The sequence below is a fragment of the Manacus candei genome, unplaced genomic scaffold (assembly GCF_025592945.1).
Source record: "Manacus candei isolate 608988 ecotype Guabito, Panama unplaced genomic scaffold, ASM2559294v1 h1tg000050l, whole genome shotgun sequence".
NCBI lineage: Eukaryota > Metazoa > Chordata > Aves > Passeriformes > Pipridae > Manacus > Manacus candei.
The window spans coordinates 33,319,238-33,333,358 of NW_026138098.1; the positions used below are offsets into that span (position 1 = coordinate 33,319,238).

Below are 14,121 nucleotides of genomic sequence, written 5' to 3' on the forward strand. Positions count from 1 at the left end.
TCTGTTCTTGTATTCATAGCATTAGTAGCAAATATCTCATAATAGGACTAGATTTTGATAGTCTCATATCACTTTTGTATAAATACATGGGAGAAAAATAGACTAAATTTCTCTGGAATCAATAGAGATTTCTTTAAAGCAATTACCAATGATTCTCTGCAACTACAGACATGCATTAAATGATTTTCTGCAGGGGTCTGTTTTGGTTGCCTCACTATGGAACATAACTGGGATAAGAAAATAGAAAGGGATTTCCTGGGGAGGGGAGGCCAAGGAACCATTAGTGCACTGGAGGGCAGGATTTGAACTCACAGTGATGTTTATAAATAGGCATTTGCTGCTCTCAGGTAGGACGGAGTTCAGGAAGGGCAGCACAAGTCATCACACAGGCAGGAACAGTCAGCTGCACAAGGGATGATTGTTAACAACCCATTAGGCAACACTTCACAGGAACTGCCTAAAAAAGTCACAAAGATGGCTGTGCTACCAAGAGAAGTCAAATCACATATGTGTAAACAGAAGACATTGGAAGAAATCCTTCCATTCTACTTATCAACAGCATCCTTTAATAATGGGGTAGAAGCATTTGAGCCACAGGATATAACAGAAGATGTCAAAAGCATGACTTAGCAGGAAAGATGAGCAACTTGCAGAGAAACCTGGGAGACAGGCACGATCATGATAATACACACAAGAGCACAGCACAGTAAAAAGGAATAATCTGATTCTTATTTTTATAGTAGGAAGTACAAGATGCCATGATCACGAATGTATTAAAGAGGGATTCAGACTAAACACTAGCAAAAAGAATTTGAAATGTAAGAAGAGTCAGGGATGTTGTGGAATCTGTCACTGGAGGTTTTAACATTTTAGATAAAGACAACGGTCAGCATGGCTGGGGAGCACAGTATGCAGCTTCATCTAGAATGAACATGAAAGAGCTTACTAAACTCAGCTTTTTCAGTGATGGCATCTGTTAAAATACACTTGACAAATACTTTGCACTACCTTTTTTTTGTTGTTTTCTTTTAATAAACTGTCCCGAGAAATCAAAAACTATCAACTCTAAATGATTTTGTCCTTTTAAGGCTCACCTCACTCCTGCTGTATAAAAGTATAGTTTTGTTTGTTCCTTGAGTGGACATTGCTGCCTGGCAGAATACTCTGTCAGATTGTCAGTTATTGCTGCATCATTAAGTATTATTCTCCTTAGACTCTGATCCCGTTTACATTCCACAAATTGTGGGTTTGTCCCACCTTAGAATAAACATACCATCTGAATTAACAGTCTATTTCATTTGGGGGAAAAATCTGGTTTCTAGTCTACTGAAAGTATGGAGTTCTAAGCTGAGCCCCTGTTTACCACTGAAATAAACTACCCACACATCACATTTCCTATAGGAGACATATATGGCACCAAAGCAAATGTCCAGGTACAAAATCAGTGGTGTTTGCAAGTCCCCCATGGAATCATTCAATATTCTTTATCAGCTTTTTAAAGTCATGCCCTTTTAATATTACTTACTTAGTTGGTTTTGTAACTTAATTCCAGCTGAAGACCTCATTTCCTTCCCAGTGTCACACTCTATTTGGTATTGTTTGTTTTTAAATGACCTGGGGACTCCATGGTTGAACTTGAAGCATCATCCATCCTTGGCTCCTAAGACATTTTAGCTACATTTATCAGAGGCAAGACTAGACAGGAACCTTTTATCCAAACTCAGGACATTTTGGGCACAGCTAAAAGTAACTGTTTCATAGAAACAGCAACAGTCTGAGCTTTGAAAAGACTGGGGGGGAGCTTTATTAGCCCTCTGCTCAACTCCCAGGCTCCCGACAGGTCCCCTTCTGTTTTCTCAGGAAAGTGAGAGGTAGGTTTAAAGAAATCCCACATGTCTATCTCAACCTCTTTACAGTATCACTGGTTTTATTTCTGAAAATAGATCACTGTTTCAGAACTCCTCCCTTCTAATATCAAAGTTTTGAAGGGGTTTTGCTATGGGCACCTCAGATAATAGTTTGAGTCTTCTTATCTTGGAGGCTGAAGACTTTACATACTAACTACTTAGATCCTTCACAGGCTATATAAAAAGGGGGAAGATATTATTTCTCATATATCTCATTCTAGATGCAAAAATAAACCAGAATTCTGTCCATTTCCCCCAAATTCCAAAACATACTAACTCACAGGAGAACATTTCAAAGACGTTTGAGACAACAAGACCTTCATGACTGCATTGTTGGTAGGATTTGAGTAACTACTTCACTCCTTGTACATTTGGAAGACAAAAATATACCTCCTTGTGTCTTTAAATTTCATCCATTTATCACAGCTGCAGAAAAAGCAATTAAGTGCAAATTGTTCCTCCGAGTTTTGGATACACCTTCATTGGTCCGAAGAGGAATCCCATGCACTCTTCAGTTTGCCAGTGTTTATACTTTCAGCAGCACTTTCAATACATTTTTAGAATTGGAGTGCTCCTTTATAATAACACTTTTAATTACTTGGTAAAAATCAACTTCTTGTTATTCCCTCAGCACACTAAGGTCAGGCTGGATGAAGCCATCAGCATCAAGCAGCTTTGGCATTAACAACAGAACAGTTATCAGACACATGGATGCAAATGTGACCAACTGTACAACTACACTTTCTGGGTTTCCCCCTGAAGTTTCTTGTATATTTTACCTAATTTTGATGCTCAGATTTTTAAAAGTAAAAATTCTATATATGAGAAGACCAGAAAAACCCTCCCCCTGCTCCCTGAGCAGCTGTACAGTGAGCTCACCAATTCTCCATATCATGGGCCACACACACCAAAATAAAATCCACACCAAACACAGAAGCTGCCAAACCATTGTTTTTAAAAAATAAGTTCTCTGTTTTATTTTCCCAGAAAAGTTTTTTTTTTTCCCTCAGAGGTCTAGCTTCCATGCAGAGACAGAAAAACTGCACACAGTGAGATACAAATTGTTTGCAAATTAAAATCGTGCAAGACTGGCACTACAGGCAGGCACGTCCAACTGAAAAGCCGAGCTGCAAAACGATGGCACACACTGTGGCAAATGTGGAGGGGGGATACAGAAGTCTTCCTCCCTACCACCCTGACTATGTATAAAAAAATATAAACAGGGGAATTTCAGCACTTTCAGGTGGGCAGGGAGAAGGAAATCCTCTTCACCCACTAAGGAGGCCACACAGATACACAGGACAGACAGAAGCAATGGCCGAACGACAGAACTATAATCACGGAATTACTAAAACACGTCAGGTGCCTCAAAACAGAACTGTCATAATTTTTCACTCTCTTAGACACTGAGACTGATTTGTTGTTTGCTTTTTTTAAAATGAATGCATAAATCGACTACTTTAATTACACAACAACATGATAGATAGTTGTTCTTACGTCAAGGGATAATAAGCAGCTAGAATACTGGAAATACAACCTATACTCTCATTTTATAATCAATATCGTGTGACTAAATATTAAAGGAGGAAAGGAGAGAAGGCGTTTTCAGAAAACTAATGGGAATCAAATGCCTGTATGTCCTTAAAATTACTCAAGAGTGAAGTCCTAGGCTTCTTTGAAAAATCCTAAACAAGACTTCATTACATCCAACCCTGCAAATGTTTCTACAGTGGTAGAGTGGTAAATACAAAAGCAAATAAATTCACCCATTTATTAATCCAAGATAGCAATTCAAAAGACATAATTCTGCCTTTACCCTCAAATACACAACCAAATGCACTGTCATTCCTAAGTCTAGAGAAAAAAAAGAAGTGAATTCTCATTCAAATTCATTAAATAGCACAAGCCATAAAAATTTCCTAATTCCTGCCCTTTGATTTGCATCTCAGTTACTCCATATCTTTTAGAAAGGCATGGATAATGGATATAAAGGCTACAAGCAATGATTAATGTACTGCACCTCTTAACTAAGCCATCTCTGTAGTTAATTGTCAATTGCTTTCTTGTTTGAATTTTTCTGACTTCCATCCATTGGATTTTGTCATATTTCTGTGTACTAGAACAGAGCTTTAATCAAGTACCTCTATTTCTGACATTTCTAAGCCATAACTTTTTCCAGATAAGCCCCACGACTGAGTTCTTTATGTTTTCTATCATTATGCTTGTTTTCTTAACAACAAATAATTCCCCCTGAACTCCCTCCAAATTTCAGCATGCTTTGTAAACCGTTTGCCCCACGAGTCTTCACAAGTTCACCCTCTCAATTCTCTACCCCCAAAGTTTTGAACAATCAAAGGCAGAGAATAAAAGTGCACTCGGTCCATTTTAACAAAAAGAAATATCATTTGACTGTAGGAGCAAGTCTGCATTCAAAATTAAAACTTTTAAAATGCAAACTTGGCCTGTATGGTCATGAAGACAGGTAACAATGGGCTAATGTGAAGTAAAACAGGCAATGGTTCTGCTCCATCTCCTGGAAACATTATTTCCCAAAAGCATCTTTGATACAGCCCTTAACTTCTTGAATTTCTAACACAACAGTCATCAGAAAGTAATCCTAAAAGGATTGTAAAATGGAATAACGAAAAGAGTTTCACATAGATTCAGAATTTTAACACACAATTACCTTGAGGGAATACAACCAAAACCAAAATCAAATCAAGTAAGGAAGCTTTAAATTAGCATAGCTTTACAACAGGATACTGCTTTTGTGTGTGTACACATACTGAAGTCCTGTTGCCAACAGTTAGATGACCACACCGATGGAGAATTATAGGCGAAAACTAAGTTCTGGATTACAGCCAGCAGCACCCTAAAGGCACTGTTAACACTGAAACCAGCAGCAACTGTGATATTTTTTCAGTTTGACAGGTGCTAAATACCATTGGATTTGATTATAATTCCATTTTTATTGTAGCTATTGCCCAATATTCCTGAAATGACCTTACAGTAAGATAATTATAATGAATAGCCTTAAACCAGTACTGTTCCAGCTGAACAATATATGGACCATTTCCCTTCAATAGGAACAAAGACACACACAAGAAAAAAGGAAGCCTGCACCTACTACAGTATTCCAAGAGCAGTGCTGGGATCAGAGTCCTCTCTTATCCCCAAGTGCTTTACCATTTTGTCCTATCTCATTTCCACTGTAATTATTCATATTGCAGATGTGTTAATATTTAGGTTAATCCAAACCCATGTAAAGCTGACTTAGCTCTTATTGGAAACATTCTAAAAAGTCACAGAGCAAGAGAATAGTTCTACTGCTCACTGTGGCATGGAGCTATTCTTTTTTAGTCAAATCTCAGAGATGAGACAGTATCAAAGAAATCAAAAGCTTGTTTTAGTTCAAAGGAGTTGCCAGACTATCTCCTGGACAAGAAAGAAAAACATTTCTGAGAGACAAGAATCTCCTGGCAGGCTTCAAAATGGCAGCCTGGCTATAAACTGATGTTCCCAACCCAAAGGAATTTCTCTGGCACATGCAACACAACTCTGGAAGCACACAGAAAGATTAGGTCACCATAAGTTTCATGGATGAAGGGACATCCATCTGGATTGAGGAGAGAGAGCAATAAGCAAGCAACTGAGCAACAAAATATTGAGATCACCGAAAAGCAAGGAATTTTAAGTCAGTTTAACACACTGAAGCAGATTCAAGCACACTGGGAGTCCTCTACAGACAGCAACAGTAACAAGACATGACATATAGAAGTGGTTTGATACTTCATATCACGTTTGGGACACAGAAGAATGGCAAAGAGCATTGTTCAGGCTTCTTGACCAAAATACTAGATGTCATCCACACCATTCTGCTTTCCAACACGATGTCTCCAACTCCGAGAACTTCCCATCTTCCTGCTCTGTAACCACTGAAGAATTTCACCACCCTGACCACTTCCACACCAGCTCAACTCAACCACGTGCAAAATTAGAACCTGAAGTTTTGAAAGGCTGACCAACATCTGCTAACAACTTTGGGGGTTAGTATAAAGAAAGGCAGAACTGCATTCTTGACCTCACTGAGCATTTTAAAGAGACATTTCTGTTGGCAATCTGCTGGCTATCTGAAAATTTGGGATGATCTACCACATTCTGAATATTGCCAGTTAAAAACAGCTTAATATAAACCACCATTCCAAACAAGTTTGCCTCTTGTATACTGCTACCACTCATCGGCGTGTGGTCTGTGCTTATAAATCAGAGTCAATGTGGGTCATTTGAAGCAACATTTAAAAGGCACAGTTTCAATTTCCCATCTGTCCTGTAAATTTTACCACTGAAGAATCACATTGCTATATTCCACTTCACGCCTTATGTCTGAAGAAAAAGGACAGAAGTGGATAACTGTGTTTCATTCAAAAGCAATATTCGTTACTTTTAGTCCATAAACCACTTATTTTACCCTGAATGGATTCATATTCATATTCATATTATATATAATTGTTTGTCTCCAAACAGATGGCAGTTACTCAACATTTTGACAGTGGGGCTATGAATATACCCTTAAGCTAATATGAGAGTATATAAATTGTTATCAATTAAATGCCCATACTCCACAAACATGTCACAAACTCACAATAGCTTCAGTCCCAAACCAGGGCTGTGATTTTTGCACAGTACTCAAAACAATTGTCTATCTTTTCACAGAAAAATCACTTCCTTATCCCAGCAGGACAAAATTCAAAGCATCTTCTATACTAAATAGATACAGCAACTTTTCAAATCCCTCACTGCAGATTCTGCAGCAAGTTCTATTGAGCTATATTGAGAAAATCTTGGTATCAACAAGCAGATAAAATACTACTCAGCATAACCATATAACTACTGCTCAGGTATACAGTGCAAATTAACTAAGACCCAGGTAATCTAATCAATTATATTGATAGAAACAGCTGCAAGTGATTTGCTCCCAAGCAAATGAACTGTTTGACAACACTGACACCAAGCGACTGATTTAAGGAAAATACAAACCACAACAAGAAGTGTCACAGCATTTCTCCTGCACACTGAAAGAGGCAAAGTCTTATGTTATCAAGACAAAAAAAATGTGAATACTTATTATGAGAGCTGACATTTTCACATAAGCTATGTATAAGTGACAGAATATCCAACATTAAATACATGTTAATAATTCAATTTAACTTGATCTTGCAAGCACAAGTCAAAGACTGTGTACGCTTCAAAGTCTTACGCAACCTAACCTCAGAAATTCATTTCTAAAGAAGAAACAATTAGTGGTTTGAATGTACAGTCAGTATCAAATTACATTAACTTATGGATTTAGCTCATTTTTCAAGTAAAAGAATGCAAACAGTACTTCTAGGCACTTCAATAGAAGTGCAACAGTAAACTGTTACATGTTAATGCAAAATTCAACAGTCTGCTAAGCCTCACTTACTTGTTTTGCCTGTCCTCCTCTCTGCTGAGAAATCACAACACAGGCAGTCCAACATCATATGCATTAAACAGCCTTGTCACCCCTCCTGCTGCCTCACCTGACAACCCTGCACAAAGCACAGAACCCTACTGACAGGACAGGAACTCCATCAAACACACCCCTTTTACCATCCACCGGGTTTATGTCCAGTATTCTATGTCTTCTTACCAAGCTGCCGTGTTCTTACCTGCTGACGTTTGTATGCCAAATAATCCAGATTTTCCAGATCTTTTCGAAACTTCTGGTAGGTTTTCTGTAGCTCAGATTTACTGGATACATTTCTTAAAGATTCAAATGTTCTTTGAAACTGTGATGGTTAAAAAAAAAAAAGAAAAAAGAAAAAATTGTAATTCACACAGTTGCTGTGTTTTACTTTGTATTAGGATTTTATTCTACTAAATGCTAATGTTATGGAGCTGTGTCACTTCTAACCTTTTAGATATCTCTGTAGTTTTGTTTTGAAACTAATTACAGAATGCAAAGCAATATGCCCTGTTCAGTTAAATGAAGTCCTCTAACTTCATAGGTCAGGCTTGCATAAGACAAAACACTGGAAATCAACACAACCTCTACAGGTGAGTTCTTTCTCTATGCCACGTTACAGGATATAACATATATTGGTATATATTTAAATACTTTTTTTTCAACTAAGAAAAGCATATGAAACTTTATACAGGCCGTGAACTCCTCATTATATCAAGCCTACAAGTAGAATGTATATATTATATTATAAATATATTATATTTATATATTATGAAAGGGTGTTTCTTATCAACAGTAATTTGAAAGACCGGATAATCACTGCGGGCAGTGTGCTCACATTCTGCACAAAAGCTGTGACAACTTTAATTATACTTCATTACAGATCTTACTTTTAGAAGTTAAAACTTCTTTCATATCACAGAATATGCTAAGTTGGAAGGGACCCACAAGGATCAAGTCCAACCCTGCACAGGACCATCCCCAAGAGTCACGCCCTGTGCCTGAGAGCATCATGCAAACACTTCTTGAACTCTGTCACTTGGTGCCGTGACCCCTGCCCAAGGGAGCCTGTTCCAGTGCCCAACCACCCTCTGGGGGAAGACCCTCTTTCCAATATCCAACCTAAACCTCCTCTGACACAACTTCAGGCCATTCCCTCAGATCCTGTTACTGGTCATCACAGAGCAGAGCCCAGTGTCTTCCCCTCACAAGGAAGTTGTAACTGCAGTGAGGTCTCCCCTCAGCCTCATCTTCTCCAGCTGAACACACCAAGTGCCCTCAGCTGCTCCTCATATGGCTTCCCCTCCAGGCCCTTCACCATCTTCATTGTCCACCTTTATACACTCTCTAATGTCTTAATATCTTTCTTATATACTACCTGTGCCCAAAACTGCCCCAATGTTGCAGGTGAGGCCTCCCCAGGTCAGAGCAGAGCAGGACAATCCCCTCCCTGGCCCAGCCGGTGATGCTTTGCCCGATGCCCCCCAGGACAGGGTTGGCCCTCCCGGCTGCCAGGGCACTGCTGACTCATGGACAACTGGCCATCAACCAGGACCCCCAGGGCCCTTTCCTGGCACTGCTTTCCAGCCTCCCATTCCCCAGTCTGTTCATCCATCCAGGGTTGGCCCATCCCAGGGCAGAATCCGGCACTTCCCTTGTTGAGCTTCCTCTGGTTGGTGATTGCCCAGTTCTGGGATCTGTCCAGGTCTCTCTGCAGGGCCTCCCTGCCCTCAAGGGAGTCAACAGCTCCTCCCAGTTTTGTGTTATCTGCAGACTTGCTCATTGTCCCTTCCAGTCCTGCATCCAAGTCACTGATGAAGACGTTGGAGAGCACAGGGCCCAACATGGAGCCCTGCAGAACCCCACCAGTGACAGGTCACCAGTCTGGTGTCCTCCCAGTGACTGTCACCTTCTGTGCTCAACCCATGAGCCAATTGCTCACCCACCACATGGTGTGTTTATCCAGCTGTGGGCTGGACAGTTTGTCCAGAAGGATCCTGGGAGAGACAGGATCAAAAGCTTTACTCAAATCCAGCTGGCTTCTCTTGATCGGCTAGGTGGGTTACCTTGCCATAGAAGGAAATCAGGTTGGATAAGCAGGACTTTCCCCTCATGAAGCTGTGCTGGCTGTGAACAATGACTGTCTTTCAGGTGTTTTTCAATACTTCCCAGAATAATCTTCTCCATAACTTTTCCAGGTACTGAAGTGAGACTGACAGGCCTCAATCGCAGTAGCAGTAGTTTCTGGGGTCCTGCTTCTTGTCCTTTGAAGAAAATCAGGACAACGTTTGCCAGCTTCCAGTCATCTGAGACCTCTCTGGATTCCCAAGACCACTCCAAAATCATCAAGAGAGGTTTTCTGATGACATCAGCAGCTATTTGACGAATCTGGGACGAATCCCAGCAGGCCACATAGATTTTCAGGGATCCAGCTGGAGCAGCAGGTCCCGCACAATTTCAGGGTCGACTGGAAGTTGCTTGTTCTCGCACTTGTGGTCCTCCAGCTCAGGGCACTGAGACCCCCTTGGTCCATCATCCATGTTGAAGACAGAGGCAAAGAAAACACTAAACTCCTCTGCTGTCTGGGAGGTGAACATCCTGATCCTGGAACAGGCCAATGATATTTCTATACTGCCTATTTCCATTAATATATATGAAAAAACTCTTTTTATTGTCTCCCACATTTCTGCTCACATACACTATTGTTAAAAATAGGACTGGTATTTTTCAAAGAGATGCACAATATCAGCCCAGCTGTAGGACCTGTAACAGAGAGGCAAAGATTTGTGTGGGAGGAGAATTGGAGGTCCAGCTTCCTTGCTACCTTCAAGGAAATCATGAACCTTCTCCTCTGACTTTCTCTGTTTCCCTATCTGTAAATAGTCTTTTTCACCTCACAAGCATGTGACAGCTGCAAAGCTCTAAGCAGTTTAGAAATATTTTGTTATCACAGTGATTACCATCAGGAGCAAGTCTATAAACATTTATTTATTTACATTTATATAATCAAGAAGAACTACATATCTTGTAAATCCTCCAAAACAGTGACTTAGCTTACTGGTTACAGGCCCTGTAGATGAATTACCCACTGTAAGCTCACATGTGGTACTGATATCCAGGGAATGAGGCAAAAGACCAAAAGTAATGGACTGCTTTCCAGTCAGTTCTGGAAAACCAAGCACTTCAGAAGTAATTACAGCAACCACTTCTCTATACCTTTGCTAAAACTACAGTCACTGAATTGGAAAAATGAACAACAGCAGCAGAAGGGAAAGAAAAAAACCAAAGCCAAACCTCTACTCATCTTCAGTCCCTTCAGTCCCCCCCTTCAGTCAGCAAGCTGACTACAGAACTGACAGCTAGTGCTGATCATAGATGTAGAGTGCTCCAGTGTGACCCATTCCATGGGCATTTGACTGAGCTCAAGCCCAAGCTGTATATGCTGTTGAACAGCCACTAGGTAATTCCTCTTTGAGGATAATAAGCAGCTGCAGTAGATTTTCACTGATGATTTACAACACACACCCTGGAATCATCAGGCAAGGTAGCATTTCATGTTTGCCACACTGCAGCCTTCATTTCAGTCTCACTGCTCTCATAACCAAAAATCAATTTAAGGCAGTGTTTATAGCTATTTGTAATTTATTTTACTCTGCCTCCTTCAGCACCACTAGAGGTTAACTGGAGACTTTCTAGTTGCATTTGAAGTGTTTGCTGCCAAAAAATGAAAGAAAGCTTTCTCACCCAAAGTATACGTTCCTGAATTCTGTAACAATAGGGGTGACAGAACAGAAACGCCGACACAAAACTGCAAGACTCTCTACTCTTTTCCATTTGGCTTCATTATCTTCCACTTTTTGTATGATTTGTTGTTTTCAGATTTTCTCTCTGCCCCAGAGTTGATTTCCAAGCCTCGCATTTGCAGTGCTTGCTTTCATCAATTCCCACTCCTGGCTATTCCCTTAGGTCAAAGTAAATTTAATTACAATGTGTGCAAACAAGAGCTGAGTACAGTTTAAGGTGACCAAAAGCTATCCATAGTGCTCCACAGTGCTCCCATTTTATAAGTGTGTAAGAAGCTACTCAAAATATACCTGTAAAGTTTGTCATACACCCTCTGCTTCAAACTATGACATGTTTCTCCAGAACTTAGCCCAAAGCTGCTGCACCCTCTTGTGGGGTTGAATAAAACAGGGATAATGTCTCCAATGATTCCCAAACTCACTAAATTGATGTATGGTCCAGGTTTTTTTGGAGGTTTCTTCCTTTTTTTATATATAATCATCAACATGTTAGACAACAACACAGCTGTAGAATCATCATCATCATCATCCTTTTAAGAATGTACTTAATCCCATAGCTTCAATTCTTCATTTGGCAGGAGTTCTACTAGCAAGCTCACTCACTTTCTTATGCCCTGAAGCAACCTAAGTATTAATAATGCATTTGGCTCTCTGGAAAGAGACGTAAGAACCAGCACGAGCAAATACAAACCAAATGTGTAACTCCAAGGGTAACACTCTTCAAAAAAATAGAAGGGTAACTGCCAGGACATCCACTGAGAAGTTTGTCTTTAGATGAAAGGGAAAAACTCTTTTTTTACTCAAAAATAAATAAAAAACCAAGCCATTTTCAGAAAACACGCATATGCTCTTTTCACTGCCACCAACAAGAAATCAAAAAAGGGCCTTGGGCATACAAAGGTTATCAGCACCTGTTAAACTTAAAACCACATCTGGATCTTTCTGCGTCATTCTTCTATCAGTGTGCACCACCACTGGTGGGGTGAATGGCAAGAAAACCTCTCTTATCTCTACTGTCTAGAGGTGAAAGGAAATACTAGTTTGGTTTTTTTCCTCTCACCAATAACCAAATGTAAATAACCATAAGAGATTCACTCACACCCTTTTTCGCCTGTCACTTTTTCAAAGTGCTTTGACAGTTTCTGAAAGCTGAGAAGTAGCAGTCCTTTACTACTTTTGCTCTCTGTGGCACTACTGGGTAACCACCTGGACTGATTTTATCTCTATGATTTAATCAGAGCTGCTTCTGTTTGTGAAGTTACCATAGATAACTTCGTAGCACAGATACTGCACACACAATTTCATAACTTAAACAGAAGAACATTATATTCCATTCACAAACATTACAGCATTCCTTTCACACAAAAAAAAAAAACAAAACCAAAAAGTGTAGGACTAGAGCAAGTACCCTGGCACTTCCTGTAGTCTCACAACTCACTGTGATGTCAAAAAACAGACATGAGCTCTGACTGCAGTTTCTCCTACAGTAAAGCCAACTAAGAGCTGAGAATCCTCTGTTGTCTTTACGAGCTCCTGATGTAGTCATTTTGATTTTTTTCTCCACTATCCCTCCACATACATTCAGGAACCCTGGAACTTCTTCTCTTCTGTCATATGTAACAAAAATGAGGCAATGAGTTCAAAGAGAAGAGGTTTCTGCACTACTCAGGTTGGAGCTTGTTTGGTCTCAGGTGGACAAAATTCTCTAATGGCATTCCCTTGGCAATCCTGAGAACCTCAACATGGGCCATGAAAATTAATGGCTTCCTAGCTAAAGAAGAGGCCAGGCCACGAAAATGTGAGATTAGAAACATGCAGTGCAAAGTGTTTCATTGCTTACAATTCAGAAAGGCGGGAGGAGACATCATTAAATACAGAATACGAAGTCATATTCCCAGCAAAAACTTTACAATCTCCACATCAACAGCAAGAGGTGTGGGAGGCAGCAGACACTGTTTCTGCAGTCTGTGCAAGATGCTGTTTGACAAACCACACACCTTTAATGTCACCTGCCTGGGAGTCCAGCTAAGTTACAAGGACGATGTAATCAAATGGCCTGCTGCACATCCTTTACTTAGAGCCCTTCTACATACTTGGTTCACATTTAGGGCCAATGCTACAAAACGCCAATCTGTTATTCAAGAATAAGGAGAAATTACTCTTTTCTGCTTTGTCTAGAGCTGCAGAAGTAAAAGAGTACTTATATTTCAGAATATCAGTGCTATCATCTTCCACTGTGCGATAGCACTGGACTATTTTTTCTATTGGTGAAATATTTCTCTTCATTTTCACATGGATTAATACAAGTTGAATTAAGGACAAAAAGCAACTTTTACTTCCATTCTGACATAAGGAAGCTGTTCGTTGAAAAATACCTTCCTGTTTTAATAACGTACTGGTTCTTTAAAAGACTAAATTATACAAAATGTACTATTTTAAATTATTCAGAGATGTGGTTGAAAAAAAAACATTCAAAACCTCTCAAACTCCAATTACAGAACACACATACTTATGAGAAAGTAGTTGCTCTCCCCATATTTTGCTGTAATGGAATGGGCAATGTGCCTCCTTTGTAGAGATTTGTGGAGAGCAGTTCACATAGCTTTTTCCATTCAGAAAATATCAGATGATTTTGCTCTCATTTTAAGCAGGTCTGAAGACATGCATTTTGATGATAAAGCAGACACTGTTTGTTCTGCATGCATTTCCTCATTTCTGCCTCCCAAAGCAAGAACAAGTTACAAAATAAATTTCTCTAGATCAGAATGATCTGTGCAGGCTTGAGATACAAATAATTGTTGATCAGACAAGCCATTCTACTGACTTCATTGCCATACTAGCAATAAATAATGTGCCAAGTTGATTTCCCGAGACTATTTTCCCAGCCTAGAATTTGCCTTCCAATATTAGCACTCTATAGAAGGAA

The 14,121-nt window shown here is 39.8% G+C and overlaps 1 protein-coding gene across 6 annotated transcripts in view; it reads right to left on the minus strand.

The window, feature by feature from the left end:
* Window positions 1–14,121, minus strand: part of CTNNA3 (catenin alpha 3) — a 443,012-nt gene that overhangs the window by 390,332 nt on the left and 38,559 nt on the right. For all 6 annotated transcript variants that reach the window (XM_051800260.1, XM_051800262.1, XM_051800261.1 and 3 more), the window contains one exon: window positions 7,598–7,717. In XM_051800260.1, coding sequence (XP_051656220.1) covers window positions 7,598–7,717 — 120 coding nt within the window. The remainder of the gene's footprint in view (window positions 1–7,597; window positions 7,718–14,121) is intronic.